At 45.9% G+C, this 22,490-nt stretch overlaps 1 protein-coding gene across 1 annotated transcript in view; it reads left to right on the top strand.

Annotated features, from left to right (window-relative positions):
• Positions 1-22,490, top strand: part of LCT (lactase) — a 61,372-nt gene that overhangs the window by 30,395 nt on the left and 8,487 nt on the right. Inside the window, exons 7-12 of the mRNA XM_059053656.2 lie at positions 8,986-9,631; positions 12,116-13,666; positions 14,308-14,576; positions 17,377-17,667; positions 19,906-20,104; positions 21,802-22,004. Coding sequence (XP_058909639.1) covers positions 8,986-9,631; positions 12,116-13,666; positions 14,308-14,576; positions 17,377-17,667; positions 19,906-20,104; positions 21,802-22,004 — 3,159 coding nt within the window. The remainder of the gene's footprint in view (positions 1-8,985; positions 9,632-12,115; positions 13,667-14,307; positions 14,577-17,376; positions 17,668-19,905; positions 20,105-21,801; positions 22,005-22,490) is intronic.

Here is a 22,490-nt window from a genome sequence, read left to right as displayed (position 1 = left end):
GTATTGAGGTGCTCCTATGTTGGGTGCATAAATATTTACAATTGTTATATCTTCTTCATGGATCGATCCCTTGATCATTATGTAGTGTCCTTCTTTGTCTCTTGTAATAGTCTTTATTTTAAAGTCTATTTTGTCTGATATGAGAATTGCTACTCCAGCTTTCTTCTGATTTCCACTTGCATGGAATATCTTTTTCCATCCCCTTACTTTCAGTCTGTATGTGTCCCTAGGTCTGAAGTGGGTCTCTTGTCGACAGCATATATATGGGTCTTGTTTTTGTATCCATTCAGCCAGTCTGTGTCTTTTGGTGGGAGCATTTAATCCATTTACATTTAAGGTAATTATCGATATGTATGTTCCTATTACCATTTACTTAATTGTTTCGGGTTGTTCTTGTAGGTCTTTTCCTTCTCTTGTGTTTCTTGCCTAGAGAAGTTCCTTTAGGATTTGTTGTAGAGCTGGTTTGGTAGTGCTGAACTCTCTCAGCTTTTGCTTGTCTGTAAAGGTTTTAATTTCTCCATCAAATCTGAATGAGATCCTTGCTGGGTAGAGTAATCTTGGTTGTAGGTTTTTTTCCTTCATCACTTTAAATATGTCCTGCCACTCCCTTCTGGCTTGTAGAGTTTCTGCTGAAAGATCAGATGTTAACCTTATGGGGATTCCCTTGTGTGTTATTTGTTGTTTTTCCCTTGCTGCTTTTAATATGTTTTCTTTGTATTTAATTTTTGACAGTTTGATTATTATGTGTCTTGGCGTGTTTCTCTTTGGGTTTATCCTGTATGGAACTCTCTGTGCTTCCTGGACTTGATTGATTATTTCCTTTCCTATATTAGGGAAGTTTTCAACTATAATCTCTTCAAATATTTTCTCAGTCCCTTTCTTTTTCTCTTCTTCTTCTGGGACCCCTATAATTCGAATGTTGGTGCGTTGAATGTTGTCCCAGAGGTCTCTGAGACTGTCCTCAGTTCTTTTCATTCTTTTTTCTTTCTTCTGCTCTGCAGTAGTTATTTCCACTATTTTATCTTCCAGGTCACTTATCCGTCCTTCTGCCTCAGTTATTCTGCTATTGATCCCATCTAGAGTATTTTTCATTTCATTTATTGTGTTGCTCATCGTTTCTTGCTTCCTCTTTATTTCTTCTAGGTCCCTGTTAACTGTTTCTTGCAAATTGTCTATTCTACTTCCAAGATTTTGCATCATATTCACCATCATTATTCTAAATTCTCTTTCAGGTAGATTGGCTATTACCTCTTCATCTGTTAGGTCTGGTGTGTTTTTATCTTGCTCCTTCATCTGTTGTGTGTTTTTCTGTCTTCTCATTTCGCTTATATCTTACTGTGTTTGGGGTCTCCTTTTTGCACTCTGCAGGTTCGTAGTTCCTGTTGTTTTTGGTGGCTGTCCCCAGTGGCTAAGGTTGGTTCAGTGGGTTGAGTAGATTCCCTGGTTGGGGGGACTAGTGCCTCTGTTCTGGTGGATGAGGCTGGATATTGTCTCTCTGATGGGCAGGTCCTCGTCTGGTGGTGTGTTTGGGGATGTTGGTTACCTTATTATGATTTTAGGCAGCCTCTCTGCTAATGGATGGGGCTGTAGACCTGTCTTGCTCTTTGTTGGGGATAGGGTGTCCAGCACTGTTCTTTGCTGGTCCTTGATTGAAGCTGGGTCTTGGTGTTGAGATGGAGATCTCTGGGAGATTTTCGCCATCTGATATTACGTGGAGCTGGGAGGTCTCTTGTGGACTAGTGTCTTGAGGTTGGTTCTCCCACCTCAGGGACACCGCCCTGGTGCCTGGCTGGGGCGCCAAGAACCTTTAATCCACACGGCTCAAAATAAAAGGTAGAATAAATAGAAAGGAAAGAAAAGGAAGGAAGGAGGGAGGGAGGGAAGGAAGGAAGAAAGGAAGGAAGAAATGAAGGAAGGAAGCAAGAAAGGAAGGAAGGAAGGTGCAGAGGAAGAAAGGGAGGAAGGAAGAGAGGAAGGGAGGAAAGAAGGGGGAAGGAAGGGAGAAAGGAGGGAAGGAGGGAAGAAAGGAAGGAAGAAAGGAAGAAAGAAAGGGAGAAGACAGAGTAGTATAAAGTATAGTTATTAAAATAAAAAATAATTATTAAGAAGAAAAATTTCCTTTAAAAAAAAAAAAAAAAACCAGAAAAATGGGTCGGTCTAACCCTAGGACAAATGATGAAAGCAAAGCTATACAGACAAAATCTCACACAGCAGCACACACATACACACTCACAAAAAGAAAAAAAAAGGGAAAATAATAGTATATCTTGCTTCCAAAGTCCACCTCCTCAACTTGGGATGATTCGTTGTCTATTCAGGTTTTCAACAGCTGCAGGGCACTTAAAGTTGATTGTGGAGCTTTAATCCGCCACTTCTGAGGCTGCTGGGAGAGACCTCCCCCTCTCCTCTCTGTTCGCACAGCTCCTGGGGTTCAGCTTTGGACTTGGTCCCGCCTCTGCGTGTAGGTTGTCCGAGTGCGACTGCCCTTTGCTCAGACAGGACGATGTTAAAGGAGCAGTTGATTCGGGGGCTCCAGCTCACTCAGGCTGGGGGGAGGGAGTGGCACGGGGGCGGGGCGAGTCCACGGCGGCAGAGGGCGGCGTGACGCTGCACAGGCCCAAGGCGCGCCGTGCGTTCTCCCAGGGAAGCTGTCCCTGGATCCCGGGACCCCGGCAGTGGCGGGCCACACGGGCTCCCGGGAGGGCCGGTGTGGAGAGTGACCTGCGCTCGCACACAGGCCTCTTGGTGGTGGCAGCAGCAACCTTAGCGTCTGACACCCGTCTCTACTGTCTGTGCCGGACAGACGCGGCTCGCGCCCGTTTCTGGAGTTCCTCTACACGGTGCTCTTAATCCCCTCACCTCACACCCGAGGAAGCAAAGAGGCAAGAAAAAGTCTCTTGTCTCTTCGGCAGCTCCGCGCCCGCCCCTGGGGCTCCTTCAAGCGGCGCACTTAATCCCCTCTCCTCTTGCCCAGGCAGCAAAGAGGGAGGAAAAGGTCTCTTGCCTTTTCGGCAGCTCCAGACTTCTCCCGAACTCCCTCCCGGCCAGCCGTGGCGCACTAGCCCCCTTCAAGCTGTCTTCACTCTGCCAACTCCAGACCTTTCCCTGGGATCCGACTGAAGCCCGAGCCTCAGCTCCCGGCCCCGCCCGCCCCGGCAGGCGAGCAGACAAGCCTCTCGGGCTGGTGAGTGCCGGTCGGCACTGATCCTCTGCGGGACTCTCTCCGCTTTGCCCTCCGCACCCCTGTGGCTGAGCTGTCCTCCGCGACTCCGGAGCTTCCCCCTCCGGCGCCCGCAGTCTCCGCCCGCAAAGAGGCCTCTAGTGTGTGGGAGTCTTTCCTCCTTCACGGCTCCCTCCCACTGGCGTAGGTCCCGTCCCTATTCTTTTGTCCCTGTTTATTCTTTTTTCTTTTGCCCTACCCAGATATGTGGGGAGTTTCTTGCCTTTTTGGAGGTCTGAGGTCTTCTGCCAGCGTTCGGTGGGTGTTCTATAGGAGAAGTTCCACGTGTAGATGTATTTCTGATGTCTCTGTGAGGAGGAAGGAGATCTCCGTGTCTTACTCTTCCGCCATCTTTAAGCCGTCTCTGTTGGAAGATTTTTAATCACAGTTTCAATTTCATTACTTGTGATTGGTCTGTTCATATTTTCTATTTCTTCCTGGTTCAGTCTTGGAAGGTTATACCTTTCTAAGAATTTGTCCATTTCTTTCGGGTTGTCTCTTTTATTGGCATAGAGTTCCTTGTAGTAGTTTCTCAGTGTGCTTTGTATTTCTGCGGTGTCTGTTGTAACTTCTCCCTTTTCATTTCTAATTTTATTGATTTGAGTCCTCTCCCTCTTTTTCTTGATGAGTCTGGCTAATGGTTTATCAATTTTGTTTATCTTCTCAAAGAACCAGCTTTTAGTTTTATTGATCTTTGCTATTGTTTTCTTTGTTTCTATTTCATTTATTTCTGCTCTGATCTTTATGATTTCTTTCCTTCTGCTAACTTTGGGTTTTGTTTGTTCTTCTTTCTCTAGTTCCTTTAGGTGTAAGGTTAGATTGTTTATTTGAGATTTTTCTTGTTTCTTGAGGTAGGCTTGTATGGCTATAAACTTCCCTCTTAGAACTGCTTTTGCTGCATCCCATAGGTTTTGGATTATTGTATTTTCATTGTCATTTGTCTCTAGGTGTTTTTTGATCTCCTCTTTGATTTCTTTAGTGATCTCTTGGTTGTTTAGTAACGTATTGTTTAGCCTCCATGTGTTTGTTTTTTTTATGTCTTTTTCCCGGTAATTCATTTGTAATCTCATAGCGTTGTGTTCAGAAAAGATGCTTGATATGATTTCAATTTTCTTAAATTTACTGAGGCTTGATTTGTGACCCAGGATCCTGGAGAATGTTCCATGTGCACTTGAGAAGAAAGTGTAATCTGCTGTTTTTGGATGGAATGTCTTATAAATATCAATTAAATCTATCTGTCTATTGTGTCGTTTAAAGCTTCTGTTTCCTTATTTATTTTCATTTTGGATGATCTGTCCGTTGGTGTAAGTGAGGTGTTAAAGTCCACAACTATTATTGTGTTTTTGTTGATTTCCTCTTATATAGCTGTTAGCAGTTGCCTTATGTATTGAGGTGCTCCTATGTTGGGTGCATATATATTTATAATTGTTATATCTTCTTCTTGGATTGATCCCTTGATCATTGTGTAGTGTCCTTCCTTGTCTCTTGTAACATTCTTTATTTTAAAGTCTACTTTATCTGGTATGAGTATTGCTACTCCAGCTTTCTTTTGATTTCCATTTGCACAGAATAACTTTTTCCATCCCCTCACTTTCAGTCTGTATGGGTCCCTAGGTCTGAAGTGGGTCTCTTGTAGACAGCATATATACGGGTCTTGTTTTTGTATCCATTCAGCAAGCCTGTGTCTTTTGGTGGGAGCATTTAATCCATTCACGTTTAAGGTAATTGTCGATATGTATGTTCCTATGACCATTTTCTTATTTGGGGTTTGTTTTTTTAGGTCCTTTTCTTCTCTTGTACTTCCCACTTAGAGAAGTTCCTTTAGCATTTGTTGTAGAGCTGGTTTGGTGGTGCTGAATTCTCTTAGCTTTTGCTTGTCTGTAAAGCTTTTGATTTTTCCATGGAATCTGAATGAGATCCTTGCTGGGTAAAGTAATCTTGGTTGTAGGTTCTTCCCTTTCATCACTTTAAGTATATCATGCCACTCCCTTCTGGTTTGTAGAGTTTCTGCTGAGAAATCAGTTGTTAACCTATGGGAGTTCCCTTGTATGTTATTTTTCCCTTGCTGCTTTCAATAATTTTTCTTTGTCTTTAATTTTTGCCAATTTGATTACTATGTGTCTTGGCATGTTTCTCCTTGGGTTTATCCTGTATGAGACTCTCTGCAGTTCCTGGACTTGGGTGGCTATTTCCTTTCCCATGTTAGGGAAGTTTTTGACTATAACTTCTTCAAATATTTTCTCTGATCCTTTCTTTCTTCTCCTTCTGGGACCCCTATAATGTGAATGTTGTTGCATTTTATGTTGTCCCAGAGGTCTCTTAGGCTGTCTTCATTTCTTTTCATTCTTTTTTTCTTTATTCTGTTCCCCAGCAGTGAATTCCATCATTCTGTTTTCCAGGTAACTTATCCATTCTTCTGCCTCAGTTATTCTGCTATTGATTCCTTCTAGTGTACTTTTCATTTCAGTTATTGTATTGTTCATCTCTGTTTGTTCTTTAATTCTTCTAGGTCTTTGTTAAACATTTCTTGCATCTTCTCAATCTTTGCCTCCATTGTTTTTCCGAGGTCCTGGATCATCTTCACTATCATTATTCTGAATTCTTTTTCTGGAAGGTTGCCTATCTCCACTTCATTTAGTTGTTTTTCTGGGGTTTTTTCTTGTTCCTTTATCTGGTATATAGCCCTCTGCCTTTTCATCTTGTCTGTCTTTCTGTGAATGTGGTTTTTGTTCCACAGGCTGCAGGATTGTAGTTCTTCTTGCTTTTGCTGTCTGCCCTCTGGTGGATGAGGCTATTTAAGAGGCTTGTGCAAGCTTCCTGATGGGAGAGAATGGTGGTGGGTAGAGCTGACTGTTGCTCTGGGGGGAAGAGCTCAGTAAAGCTTTAATCCGCTTGACTGCTGATGGGTGGGCCTGGGTGGGGCTGGGTTCCCTTCCTGTTGGTTGTTTGGCCTGAGGCAACCCAACACTGGAGCCTACCTGGGCTCTTTGGTGGGGCTAATGGCAAACTCTGGGAGGGCTCACACCTAGGAGTACTTCTCAGAACTTCTGTTGCCAGTGTCCTTGTCCTCATGGTGAGCCACAGCCCCGCCCCCCTGCCTCTGCAGGAGACTCTCCAACACTAGCAGGTAGGTCTGGTTCAGTCTCCTATGGGGTCACTGCTCCTTCCCCTGGGTCCCGATGCACACACTGTTGTATGTGTATCTTCCAAGAGTGGAGTCTCTGTTTCCCCCAGTCCTGTTAAAGTACTGCAATCAAATCCCACTAGCCTTCAAAGTCTGATTCTCTAGGAATTCCTCCTCCCATTGCTGGACACCCAGTTTGGGAAGCCTGACGTGGGGCTCAGAACCTTCACTCCAGTGGGTGGACTTCTGTGGTATAAGTGTTCTCCAGTCTGTAAGTCACCCACCTAGCAGTTATGGGATTTGATTTGACTGTGATTGCACCCTTCCTACCATCTCATTGTGGCTTCTCCTTTGTCTTTGGATGTGGGGTATCTTTTCTGGTGAGTTCCAATATCTTCCTGTCAGTGACTGTCCAGTAGCTAGTTGTGATTCTGGTGTTCTAGCAAGAGGGAGTGAGAGTATGTCCTTCTACTCCGCCATCTTGGTTCAGGCTCCCTAGACATTCTTTCTTAAGTATTCTTTTTCATTATGATTTATCCCAAGAGATTGGATATAGTTCCCTGTGCTGTACAGTAGGACCTTGTTGTTTATCCATTCTAAATGTAATAGTTTGCATCTACCAACCCCAAACTCCCTGTCCATCCCTCTCCCTCCCCACCTTCCCCTTGGCAACTGCAAGTCTGATCTCTATGTCTGTGGGTCTGTTTCTGTTTTGTAGATAGGTTCATTTGTGCCAAATTTTAGATTCCACATATAATATTATATGGTATTTGTCTTTCTCTTTCTGACTTATTTCACTTAGTATGATAAGCTCTAGTTGCATCCATGCTGCTGCAAATGGTATTATTTTGTTCTTTTTTATGGCTGTGTAGTATTCCATTGTATATAGGTACCACATCTTCTTTATCCATTCGTCTGCTGATGGGCATTTAGGTTGCTTGCATGTCTTGGCTATTGTGAATAGTGCTGCTGTGAACATAGGGGTGCGTGTGTCATTTTATTTTTTAGAGTAGTTTCAGGTTCACAGCAAAACTGAGTGGAAGACATAGAGACTTCCCATTTACTCCCTGCCCCCACACATGCATAGCCTCCCCTGTTATCGACATCCCCCACCTGCATGGCAGATTTGTTACAATCAAAGACATATACAGTGACCTATACATCGACACATTATCACTCTAGTGCCCATTTTTTACTTGAAATGTCATTAAACCTTTTCCATGTCATTACATGATCACAGTGATTGTTTCTGATGGTTGCCTAGTATTCCACTGAGCACCCTGCCCCGACACCAGCAAGCTTAGAAGGGAAACCTTCCTGCCTTTTGGAAAGGAGCACAGTTTGCTGTTGGAGATTAGGACCCACCCAGTTAAGAACTAACATTTGGGATGTTAGAAGCAGTCAGGAGCTTCTCTTCCTAGAGCATGTTTTGGGTGTAAAATTCTTCAAACATAGGTGTCATCATCTTCACATGATAAAAAGGAAAAGAAAAAGGCGGTAAGCGGTGGCAAACCTCCTCCTGCACTCCAGGTTTCTGCTCTGTGCTCTGTGTACACAGTTGCATTGAATCCTCCTGGATGGATCCATAATTACCCACTTCCTGCAGACAAGGAAGCTGAAGTCGAGGGAGAAGATGGTTTGAGTTTACTGAGCGTGTTAGTGATAGAGTCAATATTCAGATGTAGGCTTGTTATACTCCAGATACCCCACCTTTGCCGTTTCTCCTGGTGCTCCACCAAGGAAAGATGTTGACATTTGTAAGACCATGAGTTAAGTCTACAGCAGATCCTGGTTGTGGTTTCTCTTCCTAGATTTCATTAAGTAGAAAGGGGAACAGGAAGGCTAGAAATAATTTTCCCCTCTTTTGTGTGCTAACTAAAATGATCACCCCTGCCAATTAGTTGTGGACTAGTCAATAAGCACTTACTGGGACTTCCCTGGTGGCACAGTGGTTAAGAGTCCACCTGCCAGTGCAGGGGACACGGGTTCGAGCCCTGGTCCAGGAAGATCCCACATGCCACGGAGCAAATAAGCCCACGTGCCACAACTGCTGATGCCTGCACGCCTAGAACCCGTGCTCTGCAACAAGAGAAGCCACCGCAATGAGAAGCCCGCACACTGCAATGAAGAGTAGCCCCCGCTCGACGCAACTAGAGAAAATCCACACGCAGAAACAAAGACCCAATGCAACGAAAAATTTTTTAAATTAAAAAAAAAAAACCAAAAAACAAAAAGCACTTACTGAGGACAGAGGCAGAGGAACTGTGGGTGATGATCCAGGCCTGAGGTCAGACTGCCTGTGCTCTCCCCTTCTCTGGATCCTGTGTTCCTCACCTGTATCATAGTAATAGTATTTGTACTTGCCACATAAGTGAGGATCACACAAGAGAAGTCATTGACACCTGTTATTGTTAATGTAGTTGTGGTGCTGTCGCTATCGACCTGGTGATGGTGGTGATGGTGGTATGGACGTGTTGACACAGTTGTGGATGTTGTTGACATTGTTGCTGTTGACTTTATTAACTTGCTACCATTACTGACTTTGGTGTCGACTTGCTGACGTTGTTGTTGACTTATTATTGGCTTGTGGGAGCTGTTGTTGTCACTAAGACCTGTATTTCCTTCTTTTCTTCCTCACAAGGTGGCTCACGTGGTCCTCAAGGCTCATGCCAGGGCTTGGCACCACTACAACAGCCAACATCGCCCACAGCAGCAGGGGCGGGTGGGCATTGTGCTGAACTCAGACTGGGCAGAGCCCCTGTCCCCAGAGAGGCCTGAGGACCGGAGAGCCGCTGAACGCTTCCTGCACTTCATGCTGGGCTGGTTTGCACACCCCATCTTCGTGGATGGAGACTACCCGGCTGCCCTGAGAGCCCAGATCCAACAGGTGAACAAGCAGTGCCCCAGTCCTGTGGCCCAGCTCCCTAAGTTCACCGAGGCAGAGAAGCAGCTCCTGAAGGGCTCCGCTGACTTTCTGGGTCTGTCGCATTACACTTCCCGCCTCATCAGTAAGGCCCAAGGAGATACCTGCGTCCCCAGCTATGATACCATTGGAGGCTTCTCCCAACACGTGGACCCTGCGTGGCCCCAGACCGAATCCCCTTGGATTCGTGTGGTACCCTGGGGTATGAGGAGGCTGTTGCAGTTTGTATCCTTGGAATACACAAGAGGCAAAGTTCCAATCTACCTGGCTGGGAATGGCATGCCCATAGGGGAAAGTGAAGATCTCATCAATGATTCCTTGAGAATTGACTACTTCAATCAATATATCAACGAGGTGCTCAAGGGTAAGAATGTGGATATGCTGGTGATTAGAATGTGGGTGGTACTTCATCAAGTCTTCAGAGTTTTGTTTTAAGGGACAAAGACAGTCTCCCATGGAAATGAAGCCCAAAAGTGGTATTTGTAGTAATAGTGTGAGTCATTCATATCAGCCTCCTAACTCTCTCCCTCAAAGGCCTCAAGCCTTTACTTTTATATTCTAGTCCCTACAGACTCTCTTCTACACTCTGCCTATCTGAGTCCCATCCATCCATCAAGCCTCATCATCTTTTAATGCATTTAGTTAACAAATATTTACTGAGTGCCCATTACATGCCAGACATTGTGCAAGACAGTAGGGGTACAATATTGAACCAACACCATCCTTTCCCCGAGGGGACTCAGAGTCTACAGAGGGACGCAGACAGAAAAGTGCACTATATGGTGATGATGGCATTACACGGTGTCATGAGGACACTCAGGGTGGGACTCCAGCCCATTAAGTCTTCCCTCATCGCTCCAGCCTTGCGTGATCTTCATTTCCTTTAATGGGGTATAAAATCTACATTCCACATCATTCACTTTGGTCCGCTTAACCTATAGCTACAGTCTCAGTTTTACCTTATATGTTTTTTTTATTTCAAGTACAAAGGAGTGGCAAATAGGTTTCATCTCGTACAGTCAGTCCTAATCAACTGATAAGTGGCTAGTTGTCTGCCTAGAGGGCTGTGTTTAGAAGATTTCGAGGCCTTGTCTAGAATCAAAGAGAAAGAGTTAAAAAGTGGTCCCTGCCCTGGGCACTGCAGTAAGGAATGGAGACCTACATCTCACTGTTTGTGAGGTCAGACACCCTCACTTCACCTGTACTCTCTTCAGTATCAAGGAATCCCTTTAAGACATTATCTCAAGTGATCCTTGAAACTGCCTTGTTCAGTAAATAGGGGCAGATATTATCTTCATGGGACAACTGTGAAAACTGGTGCTCTGAGAGATTAAATGATATGCCCAGACACCCAGTGAGTGGAGCCATTGGCCCTTCTGTTTCTGGCTCAGCTCTTCTTTCTGCCCACTAACCTATGAGGCTTTTATTCATCTTTATGTTTCCAGAGCCTAGCACAGCCTGGGATAAAGTAGTTGCTTACTAAATTTTTTATTGAGCGAATGAGCAATGTTACCTACCTCTTACACAGTCATCCACAGCTATTGCTCTGATTCCTGGTTGACTCGCTAGAACATTTTTAATTCTTTCACAGTTCTGGAGGCCAGAAGTCCAAAATCAAGACATCACTAGGAACACTTTCCATCCAAAGGCTCCAAGGGAGAATCCTTCCTTGCCTCTTGCAGCTTCTGGTGGCTCTAGGCCTTCCTTGGCTGTGGCTGCATGACTCCAATCTCTGCCTTCATCTTCACATGCACCCCTATGTCACTCATGATGATGCTTGTCATTGAATTTAGGACCCACCTTGATTAATCCAGCATGGTCTCATTTTGAGATCCTTGACTTAGTGAATTATATTTGCAAAACCCCTTTTGCCAAATAAGGTTACATCAGTAGTACCAGGGGTCAGCACTTGGATATACCTTTTTGGGGACCACCATTCAAGCCACTGAATCAGAGAATACATTGCCTTAGCCTTTATTTCTCATTTTAAAAATGGAATGCGTGATTATTTCATGTCAATATTACTAAACATAAAGAAGAAAAAAGCACAGTTTTTAAAGATTAAATGATTTATGTATTCTGTATTAAACTAAGGAGTCCTGACACTAGAAGATGGGGTACTTTTTCTTTATTATTCATTTTAAGGTAAGGACACACCTTTGGATTGAGACTTATGGCCATAGATGTGGCCTGATGTTTTGTGTAGGTCTTATAGATTTTCCTTCTACTTGTTATGAGGAGGAAAAAGGGTTAATATCTTGAGGGTAACCCAAGTCACCTCCCGAACTTTCACATTAAAAGGAAAACCTTTAGGGCTTCCCTGGTGGCGCAGCGGTTGAGAGTCCGCCTGCCGATGCAGGGGACACGGGTTCGTGCCCCGGTCCGGGAAGATCCCACATGCCGCGGAGCGGCTGGGCCCGTGAGCCATGGCCGCTGAGCCTGCGCGTCCAGAGCCTGTGCTCCGCAACGGGAGAGGCCACAACAGTGAGAGGCCCGTGTACTGCAAAAAAAAAAAAAAAAAAAAAGGAAAACCTTTAAAAAGTAACATCAGCCCTTTGCAACTCTTTCATCGTTTCAGACTCCAACTGAGCCTTGCTTAACAAACACCCTTACTTCTTGCCAGCTCCGATCCTAATTCTTGACAATTTATGTAACCTTGCAGTTTTTGCCTTTATAAGCCTCCCCCATTTTATAGCAGAACACGATTCAAGTGCTTCTTGACTCTGTGTCTCCCGGGCTGCAGTGCTAACAAACCCCAAATAGACACCTCTATTTTAAAAATAATAAAAATAAAAGGCAACATCAGTAACAGACTTTAAAACAATCCCAATTTTGGTTTTCTCCACAGCTGTCAAGGAGGACTCAGTGGATGTTCAATCTTACATTGCTCGTTCCCTCATCGACGGCTTCGAAGGCCCCTCTGGGTACAGCCAGAGGTTTGGGCTGTACCATGTCAACTTCAATGACAGCAGCAGGCCAAGGACTCCCAGGAAATCTGCCTACTTTTTCACCAGCATGATTGAAAAGAACGGTTTCCTCACCAAGGTAGTAAAAAGACTGCCACCACCCAGTAAAGCAAACGTCCCCCGGAAAATCAGAGCCTTCACGTTTCCATCCGAGGTGCCTTCCAAGTCTAAAATAGTCTGGGAAAAGTTCTCCAACCAACCCAAGTTTGAAAGAGATTTGTTCTACCACGGCACGTTCCGGGATGACTTCCTGTGGGGCGTGTCCTCATCAGCCTATCAGATTGAAGGAGCTTGGGATGCTGACGGCAAAGGCCCCAGTATCTGGGATAATTATACCCACACACCAGGGAGCAACGTGAAAGACAGGGCTACTGGAGACATAGCCTGTGACAGCTATAACCATCTGGATGCTGATCTGAATATGCTTCGAGCTTTGAAGGTGAAGGCCTATCGCTTCTCTATCTCCTGGTCTCGGATTTTCCCGAATGGAAGAAACACTTCTGTCAACACACGTGGTGTTGATTATTACAACAGGCTGATTGATGGCTTGGTGGCAAGCAGCATCTCTCCCATGGTGACACTGTTCCACTGGGACCTGCCCCAGGCCCTCCAGGATATTGGAGGCTGGGAGAATCCTTCCTTGATTGAGTTGTTTAACAGCTATGCAGACTTTTGTTTCCAGACCTTTGGTGACAGAGTCAAGTTCTGGATGACTTTTAACGACCCCACACACCAGGCATGGTTGGGGTATGGCTCAGGGGAATTTCCCCCAAACGTGAACGACCCAGGCTGGGGACCTTACAGGATTGGTCATGCAATCATCAAAGCTCATGCCAGAGTCTATCACACTTACGATGAGAAGTACAGGCGAGAGCAGAAGGGGGTCATCTCTTTGAGCCTCAGTGCACACTGGGCTGAGCCCCAGTCGCCAGGGGTCCCCAGGGATGTGGAGGCAGCTGACCGAATGCTGCAGTTCTCACTGGGCTGGTTCGCCCACCCCATCTTCCGAAACGGAGACTATCCCGATGCCATGAAGTGGAAAGTGGGGAACAGGAGTGAACTACAGCACTTAGCCACCTCCCGCCTGCCCAGCTTCACCGAGGAAGAGAAGAGGTACATCTCAGCTACAGCCGACGCGTTCTGCCTCAACACCTACTCCTCCAGAATTGTGCAGCATGCAACCCCCAGGTTAACCCCGCCCTCCTATGGAGATGATTGGGAGCTGGCCGAGAGGGAGGACTCTTCCTGGCCCCCCACAGCAGTGAACAGAGCTGCATCCTGGGGGCTGCGAAGACTGCTCAACTGGATCAAGGAAGAGTATGGGGACGTCCCCATTTACATCACTGAAAACGGAGCAGGGCTGACAGATCCGAAAGTGGAAGATACCAGTAGGATATTTTACCACAAAACCTATATCAATGAAGCTTTGAAAGGTACGTGAGTGTTCATGTCCCCCTTACAAAATCTCCCAACATCCACATGTCCTGTGCCCGAAATGGTTTGGCAGAGTGGATTACACACCATCAACAGGTCTCTCTTTTCTACCCTAATTCCATAATTCTTTCCCGGTCTGGGGTTGCATATTCAGATTCTTTGGGAATCTGAAAAAAGCAATGGTCATCTCCCCAAATGTACACACAGGAGTATTCTCGTGGGTCCATTCATTCATTATTGAGCAACTACTACGTGACAAGTTCTGTTCTAAGTGCTGGGGACACAGCAGTGAACAAAATAAACAACTTTCTGCTGACATGGAGCTTATATTCTGGTGGGTTCCATGCACCCTAGAGCAATAAACTCTTCTCTAATTCACATTTCTGTATTTAACTTCTAAAGTAGGCTGAGACTCTTGAATTTCAGACATGTCCCTTTACCCCAGCAAAAGAATTTGATTTTGCAAAGATCAGCCATTAATACTTGCTATGGGGGCATCAGTGTTGACAAAAAGAGAGAGACAAGATGATCTATCAGGGCACATATTACTTGTGCGCACAAGCTGGTGGTTTAGGACTACCTGCAGTGAGGAGTGCTCCTGGTGTAAAGCTCTCCTCTGCTGTCTGTGGAACGTTCCCAGCCTACAGGCTCGATGGTGTCGACCTTCGAGGATATGCTGCATGGTCCCTGATGGACAGCTTTGAGTGGCTAAATGGCTACACGGTCAAGTTCGGACTGTACCACGTTGGTTTCAGTAACGTGAACAGGCCTCGCACAGCAAGAGCCTCTGCCAGGTACTACACGGAGGTCATCATGAGTAACGGCATGCCGCTGCCCAAGGAAGACGAGTTTCTGTATGGACAGTTTCCCGAGGGCTTCAGCTGGAGTGTGGCTACCGCTTCATATCAGGTGAGGAGTTCAGGGCAATTCACCATCTACAGCAAACCTACTATGTGCCAGGCTCTGGGGTCAGGGCTGGAGATGGCAGGTGGGAGCAGCGGATTTTAATAGACCTGTGGGAGGGAAGTATGGGTACCTTGCGGGGGAGTCTGGGAGGCCCTTTCCCAAGACAGCTTGGCTTCTTCACATCCCCAAATTCAGGCGGGCCATCACAGTTACAAGGGCTGTGCTGAGATGGGTGTTAGCAGGCCAGACGGAGCAGGTGGAGTCTAGAAGAAATACTTAGGCAAAGACATGCAAATATGAAGATTCTCTTATTTGGACGCCTTTATTTCTCACCTAGTCTCTTCCTACCCAGCAAACAGTTCGATCAAAATGGCTATCACATTGGCCTGGGCGTTTTCTGATGTCCTAATAACATCATACCTCTACCTTATTCATGTTAAATGAAGCTCACTAATACAGAAAATACGAGGATTTATTTTTCCTTAGAAAAAAAAGAAAGATAAAAAACGAAGAGTGACTTGACCAGGCAGTTAGGGGTGTGACCCTGCTTTACATCTTCTGCCTCCATTTATTTTCTTTGATACAGGAGTAGGGGTTTGTATTCTCAGTGTGGAACCTGGGTGGGGTCAGTGGTCTGAGCTGACTTGACTCTGGGTTGCTCAGCCCTTGGATTTTTTCTAGGTGACCATAGCTGCTGAAAGTGTTTCTGAGGAAGGTGAGGGTAGCTACCCCCAGACGACCAGACTACCAAGGTATAATGAAGTCTCAGACCACATTCTGCCATATCCAGACATATGTTCACTAAGCACACAAACACAGGAACTATTCATGTATCCTATTCCATGGCCTGGAGAAAACCTCAGCTCTTGGTCCTCTTCGGCGCTCTGGTCAACACTGTACATGAAAGGTTCACTTGAGGAAATTCCAAGATTTCAGAGACAGGATCCTGTTGCTCCAGGGAGACAGAATTTTCTGTAGCAGGGTTTCTCCAGCTGGGTCTGACTGACATTTGGGGCTGGATAGTTCTTTGTTGTGGTCCTGTCCTGTGCACATGTAGGATGTTTAGCAGCAAACCTGGCCTTTACCCACTAGATGCCAGTAGACTCCTCCCCCAGCTGTAACAACTAAAAATGTCTCCAGACATTGCTAAGTGTCTCCTCAGAGAAAAAATAGTCCCTGGGTGAGAACCACTGCCCCACAGCTTTATATCTGGACTTATTTATTCTAGGGCTGGGGCTAGGGACTTATTCTAGGGCACAGGTTGCAGGCCTGAATCAATTATTACTATGATAGTTGACAAATGGTGATTTTCTGAGTTCATCATTGCTTTTATATTTATTAGGTGGCATTCAAAAGAAAGGTCAAGCTTTGTCTTTTCTCCTACTTATTTACATTTTACTTATATGTAAATATATGTTGATATATATCATCAGTATGGCCTCGTGAAGTCCTATTTTTTTTCTAATGGGTTATACTTTTGCTATTATTATGTATGCAGATGCTTAAATCATCTACTTTTTGCCTGGTGGATTGTCCTTTAGCTGGATCCTGTGTCCTTTTGACATGGCCCGTCATTCTTTGAGCACTCTGTTAATTCTTTCCGGTGCAACAGGATGTTCCAGGCTCATCTTGTATCTTTTCTGCCCCAGCCCTGTAATCAGTCATTTCTCTAATGAGCCCTGGTTCCTTTTATTGGATGAGGGCATTTAGAAACCAAGATCTGGGTGCTAGGTGTGCTCACTGCTACTGGGGTGTCATTACTTCTAGGCCCGCTCAGTGGACAGAGCTAGGAAATGCATGTGTGTGTACACACACACACACACACACACATGTGCGTATATATCTAGTTTGACATCCACCCAAATCTTTATGTATGTTAAAAAACACACTGATACCTCCAATTGCAATCCAACTCTACAGGGTTAATGCTGGCCTTCCCACTTTTCATATTTGTATCTCTTTTCTCCAATGATGAGAAATCTAGTTCCTAATATCTTCAACATAGTCACTTATTTTCTTAGTCCCCCTGCATTAACCAGTCTCCCAACCACCAAGCCATCTCCTGCACCCAGATGGACCACATGGGGTGCATTCCCGCTGACCTAGGGCCTGCCACTCTCAGAGGGGCTGTGCAGGCCAACCCTGGACATGGACTCTTGCTGAGAATGCCAGCACTACCTTAGCTGCAGCCAATCACAAGAGTATCACACTATATATGCTTAAGTGTTTTAAAGTAAATTATAACACCATTGTAAAGCAATTATATTCCAATAAAGATGTTAAAAATAAAATAAATTATAGAAATTACACCTCTCAGACTACCTAAGCCCATAGGTAGGTGTTTGCCCAGTGGCTTGTGGTCAGTTTACAGGTTAGGTGGGAGGAGGAAAAGGAGGCACAGAAACAGTGATACACATCCTGATTAGAAACTCTGCCTCTACATCTGGCATCGTTGGGATTTGTTTGGCTGTGATTGGGGTTGAGGCGTGTGGAATTGTTCATTCAAACTTTTAGTGAACACCCACCATACTCCAGACACTGCTGCATTGACTGCTGGGCCATCAAGATGAAAGACGCAATGCCTAGACCTCATCTTGTAGGAAGAAAGCCAGTCAGCAAGCGCATAGTGCAGCAAGACAGTGCCGTGATGTTCAGAAAGTATGTACAGGAAGCTGTAGGAGTTCAGAAATCGGGGGGGTGGCAGAGAAGGTGATGCCGACTTATGTCCTGACTCAGGACTCACCCACTGACTGGGAAGGGCTTGACTACATGACTTGCTTAGACCATGTCTTGTCATCTTGAGATCGAAGGTGCGTGGAGAGCAGACGGCAAAGGGCTCAGTATTTGGGACACGTATTCTCACACACCGCTGAGGGTTGGGAATGATGACACTGGAGACGTGGCCTGCGACAGTTATCACAAGATTGCCGAGGATGTGGTCGCCCTGCAGAACCTGGGTGTGACCCACTATCGCTTTTCCATCTCTTGGACTCGAATCCTCCCTGACGGAACTACCAAATACATCAATGAAGCGGGCCTGAACTACTACGTGCAGCTCATCGACAAGCTGCAGGCTGCCAGCATCCAGCCCCAGGTGAGTTGGGGCCCTGACCAGGCCTTGGCCAAGTCCCCTGGGAGCCAGCTGGGCTGGAGAGCACATTTCTTGTGTGAAAAAATGCTGTTTTCAAATTTAATTTTTGAATGATCAGTAAAGATTTTCCTTCTGCCCCTGACCTCTAGCCATCTGTTTCCCTCACAGGTGACCAAGTTTGCTGGGTTCTCACGTCCTTTTGTGTATGTGACCAGTAGGCATGTGTATATGTGTATGTATATGCCTTTTCCCCTCTTTTTTTTCCTAATGGTATGATACATAGTTTGATACTCGCTTTTTAAAAAATTTTTTATTATTTATTTGGTTGTGCCAGGTCTTAGTTGCAGCAGGCGGGCTCCTTAGTTGCAGCAGGCGGGCTCCTTAGTTGTGGCTGGCGGGCTCCTTAGTTGTGGCATGCATGTGGGATCTAGTTCCCTGACCAGGGATCTAACCTGGGCTCCCTGCACTGGGAGTGTGGAGCCTTAACTGCTGTGCCACCAGGGAAGTCCCGGTACTTGCTTTTGTTTAACAATAGTTCTTACAGATATTTCCATATCCATACATAGTTTCCTCATTTTTTATTTTTTTGTTTTTTGTTTTAGTTATGTGGTAATTGTTTGTACCTTACTTCTCTAATCACTTCCCTATTAATGGACACTCTTCCCTGTGATGTTTCCACTCTTTTGCCATTATAACCAACAGTACAATGAGTAACCATAGATACATAATTACACTAGGGTGGAAGTTTATCTGCAGAATATGGTTCTAGGAGCGGAATTGCTGAGGCAAAAGTGCACGTGTTTTTAAGCCATGAGTTATTATGAATAATAATACAGAATCTCATTTGTGGGCTTCTTTGCTGTCACCAAATCTTTTACATTTTACTTGGGAGCCTAAGAATACTTCTCCTTTTCCCCTGGGCCATTTATGATAAAGGGCTGGAGGGCACTAGTTCTATGATACTGTGTGTTTCCTCTGCTGTATTGATTGGAGATTATGCACTGCAGCCAGAGCATAATCTCCACGTTGAAACCCCCCCACCCCCCACCCCCAAAGCAGAGATTTTTACAAATAAAAGTGCTGCTACCTGGACTTCTCACACTGCTAACACTGCAGGAACAAATCATCCATGCAGCGTTTATTACAGCGCATGTGAGCACTAGCTGTGATGGAGAGGGGAGGGCCAGTGGCTGCCCTGCACGAGCCCAAGATCTGGGGGGAAACAAGCTCCATTACACAAAACAATTCAGAACATCAGAAAGAACACAACTCAGGGCTAAATGATTTTGTAGTTCTTATTTTTTTAAATAGATTTCAATTTATTTATTTATTTTTGGCCATGCCACGTGTCATGCAGGATCTTAGTTTCCAGATCAGGGATCGAACCCAGGGTCTTGGCAGCGAGAGCATGGAGTCCTAACCACTGGACCTCTAGGGAATTCCCTGTAGTTCTTAAGGGCATTGAGACACTGCGGGAAAGAAAAGTGCTGTGGCCAGAAAAAGCTTCAAGGAGGTGTGGGTCTTGAAGAAAGAGGACAGTCTGGGTGGGTGGGGCAGGTGGGAGAAGGGTATTTCAGGCAAAGGGAGAGACTGGGTCTGAGCTGAAGACGGTTGGCAGCCCGGTGGAGACTGAGGACAGTGGAGACCCCCGGCGTGGCCAAGATGGGGTGTGTCAGGAGCATCAAGGGAAGACCCAGAGAGGGGAAAGCCTACCACAGGGACATGGCCATAGGGGCCCCTCTCCAGCAAAGGGTTCCCAGGTCCTCAGAAAGAACCTCCAGACAGATGTCCATGGGGATGCCCCTTTACAAGCAAAATGCCTCAGAGCCTCAGACTCTCAGTGCAATCTATCCCAGAAGTCCTGAAGCTCCAGCATTTCTGATCCTTGACTACAACCATAGGTAACATTTGCTGAAGAGGGGGCAGGATGTCAGCCACTTTTCATGTCCTCTGCCATGTGGTTTAGGCCTCACAATGATTCCGGGACCTGGAGGTCTCAGTGCCTGAGCCGGGGTCACACAGCTGGTACGTGGCAGAGCTGAGACTCAAACCCAGGCTTCTCTCATCCAGATGTATGAATTTCTCATGCTTCAACACTGCTGTCCTACCCTTCCGGCCAGAGAACCTTTGAGGCTTATTCGTCCTCAGCTTTAGCAGCAGACACTTACACCGGTTCATAAAGCATCGCTGGCCTCCCATGAAAAGGAGGTTGATGGAAATGCTGATCTTGCTTTTCCACAGGTGACCATTTACCACTGGGACCTGCCGCAGGCACTCCAGGACGTCGGAGGCTGGGAGAATGAGACGGTCGTACAGCGGTTTAAGGAGTACGCAGATGTGCTCTTCCAGAGGCTGGGGGACAAGGTGAAGTTCTGGATCACACTGAACGAGCCCTATGTCATTGCTAACCAGGGCTATGGCTATGGGACAGCAGCTCCAGGTAACGGTCCCAGACCCGCTTTGTCAGCTCTCTGGAGTGTGGCGTTCTCAGCACCACAAAGACATGAAATCCAGGTGGCCCTGGAGGCGGCGGCTACGCAAGCCCGAAGGCTCCCCCGCCTTCTGCTCAGGGCCGCCTGGCCGGCAGCAGAGCTTCCCCCTTCTGAGGCCGCTTTTGCTGAACACGGACTTCACGTCTCAGTACATCCAAATCGCTCCACTGCTCTCTCTGTACCTCTGATCTGCCTCAGACAGGAAGCTGCCTGAGATCAAGGGTGTGGACTATCGATGTAGGAAAGGACAATACATCAGACTGTACAGATCCACAGTGTTTTTTGCAACTCCAAAAATGCAAAAGTTTCCAATATATGATTTGGCTGACCTGGGCTTAACCTGACTTGAACCAGCGTGAGGTGACATCCCACTTAGAGTGAACATTCAAAAGTTCTGCACGAGCAGTGCTTGTTTCGGCAGCACATATACTAAAATTGGAAAAGTTCAGCAGCAGACATATTAATGTCCTTAATCATGGGGAGCTGTCCTGGGCCCTGCCGGGGTCATAGGTAACTGTTATATCCAACTTATTACTTTCCCAAGACACAGAAACCTTTTAATTCCAAAATACATCAAACCCTGGGTTTTCTGGTTTTGTTTTGTTTTGTTTTGTTTTGTTTTGTTTTGTTTTGTTTTGTGTGTGTGTGTGTGTGTGTGTGTGTGTGGTACGCGGCCCTCTCACTGTTGTGGCCTCTCCCGTTGCGGAGCGCAGGCTCCGGACGCGCAGGCTCAGCGGCCATGGCTCACGGGCCCAGCCGCTCCGCGGCATGTGGGATCTTCCCAGACCGGGGCACGAACCCGTGTCCCCTGCATCGGCAGGCGGACTCTCAACCACTGTGCCACCAGGGAAGCCCTGTTTTGTTTTTTTAATTGAAGTATATAGTTGGTTTACAGTGCTGTGTTCCTAAGAGTTTTTAATAAGGAATTGTGGACCTGTCCTTGTCCCTTGAGAACCCTAATTTTCCTTTTCTTGAGTTCTGAGCCTTAGAGAGTAAATTTGTGTTCATTTATGTGATTCCTTGGGATTACATGTAAAAGCTGGAAAGAGCCATGGGGAGATCTGCTTCGACCCATTACCAGATGTATCTCCCACTGGTCCTTGCTTGACGCTTTGGTTTATCATTCCTTCAACATATGAGAGGCAGCCTCTCTCATAACATTTGCTCTCAAGGAATCTCTGTGTCAGCTGCTTCCATCAGCTGTACTCTCCAACTCTCACGCTCACTGTGGGTCCCTGCAGAGTGCCAGGATGTCACCTCCTGAGGCACACACTCTTCTGGGTACTTTGCCTGTGACATACGAGCCACTCTTCAGGCGAGGGGTACAGAAACCAACACCTGTCAATCAAGTGCCTTCTCTTTGCCAGACACAGTACTTCTGGGGGCTTTGCACACATATCTGTTTCATTTCCTTCTCGTAAGAACTCTCTGTTGTTCATTTTGCAGAGGAAGGAACTGAAAGACTGAACTACTCACCCAAAATTACCTGGCCAGCTTTAAGAAGTGGAGCCAGGATTTGAATTCCATTCTTCCTAAAGCCAAAATCTTCAGCCTTTCTCCCAAACACGAAGAGGCCATTTATAGGCAGAAAGTGATATTCTTGGCCACATTTATTCTTCACTGACATCTATGTGTATATTTCCAGGAATCTCCTCCAGGCCTGGCACTGGTCCCTACATTGCTGGCCACAACCTAATAAAGGCTCACGCTGAGGCCTGGCATCTGTACAACGATGTGTACCGCGCCCGTCAAGGTGGCATGATTTCCATCACCATCAGCAGCGACTGGGCTGAGCCTAGAGATCCCTCCAACCAGGAGGATGTGGAGGCCGCCAGGAGATACGTTCAGGTCTGTTCTTCCTCTGGGCATTGTTCTTACTCTTGCTCTTTTCCCCTCATCATGATCTAATGGAAACAGAATTAGATTGCAAAACAAAGATTTAGGATCTAGGCCCTGCGTTGCTACTGCCTTATTTTGTGCCCTTGGGAAAATCATCTAAACTTTTTGTACTGTAGTCTTCTCATCTTTGAAATAGAGGTGACCTAACTACCTCATAGGTTTGCTGTGATGAAAGTTCTTTGGGGTTGAGTTTTCTTTCAAGTCTTAAAAAAATCATTTATACATATAGCTCTTACTGGATGCAACACTGGCTTGAAGCTAAATAAGAGAAAGAAATTCTTTTCAATCTGTGGTTTGACTATAGGAGCTAATAGAACTGGGCTGCAATATCACATTTCGCCTCTAGGTGTCACCATCTGATTTTACTTACTCTGCCTAAGAATTACCTTAAGTTGGGGGCTTTAGATTATGTGAAACTCATTAGCGCCCCTAATT

Source organism: Kogia breviceps, chromosome 2, assembly GCF_026419965.1.
Source record: "Kogia breviceps isolate mKogBre1 chromosome 2, mKogBre1 haplotype 1, whole genome shotgun sequence".
NCBI classification, from domain to species: Eukaryota; Metazoa; Chordata; class Mammalia; order Artiodactyla; family Physeteridae; genus Kogia; species Kogia breviceps.
Note: the sequence above shows the minus strand (reverse complement) of the source record. Positions and strands in the feature narration are given on the sequence as shown.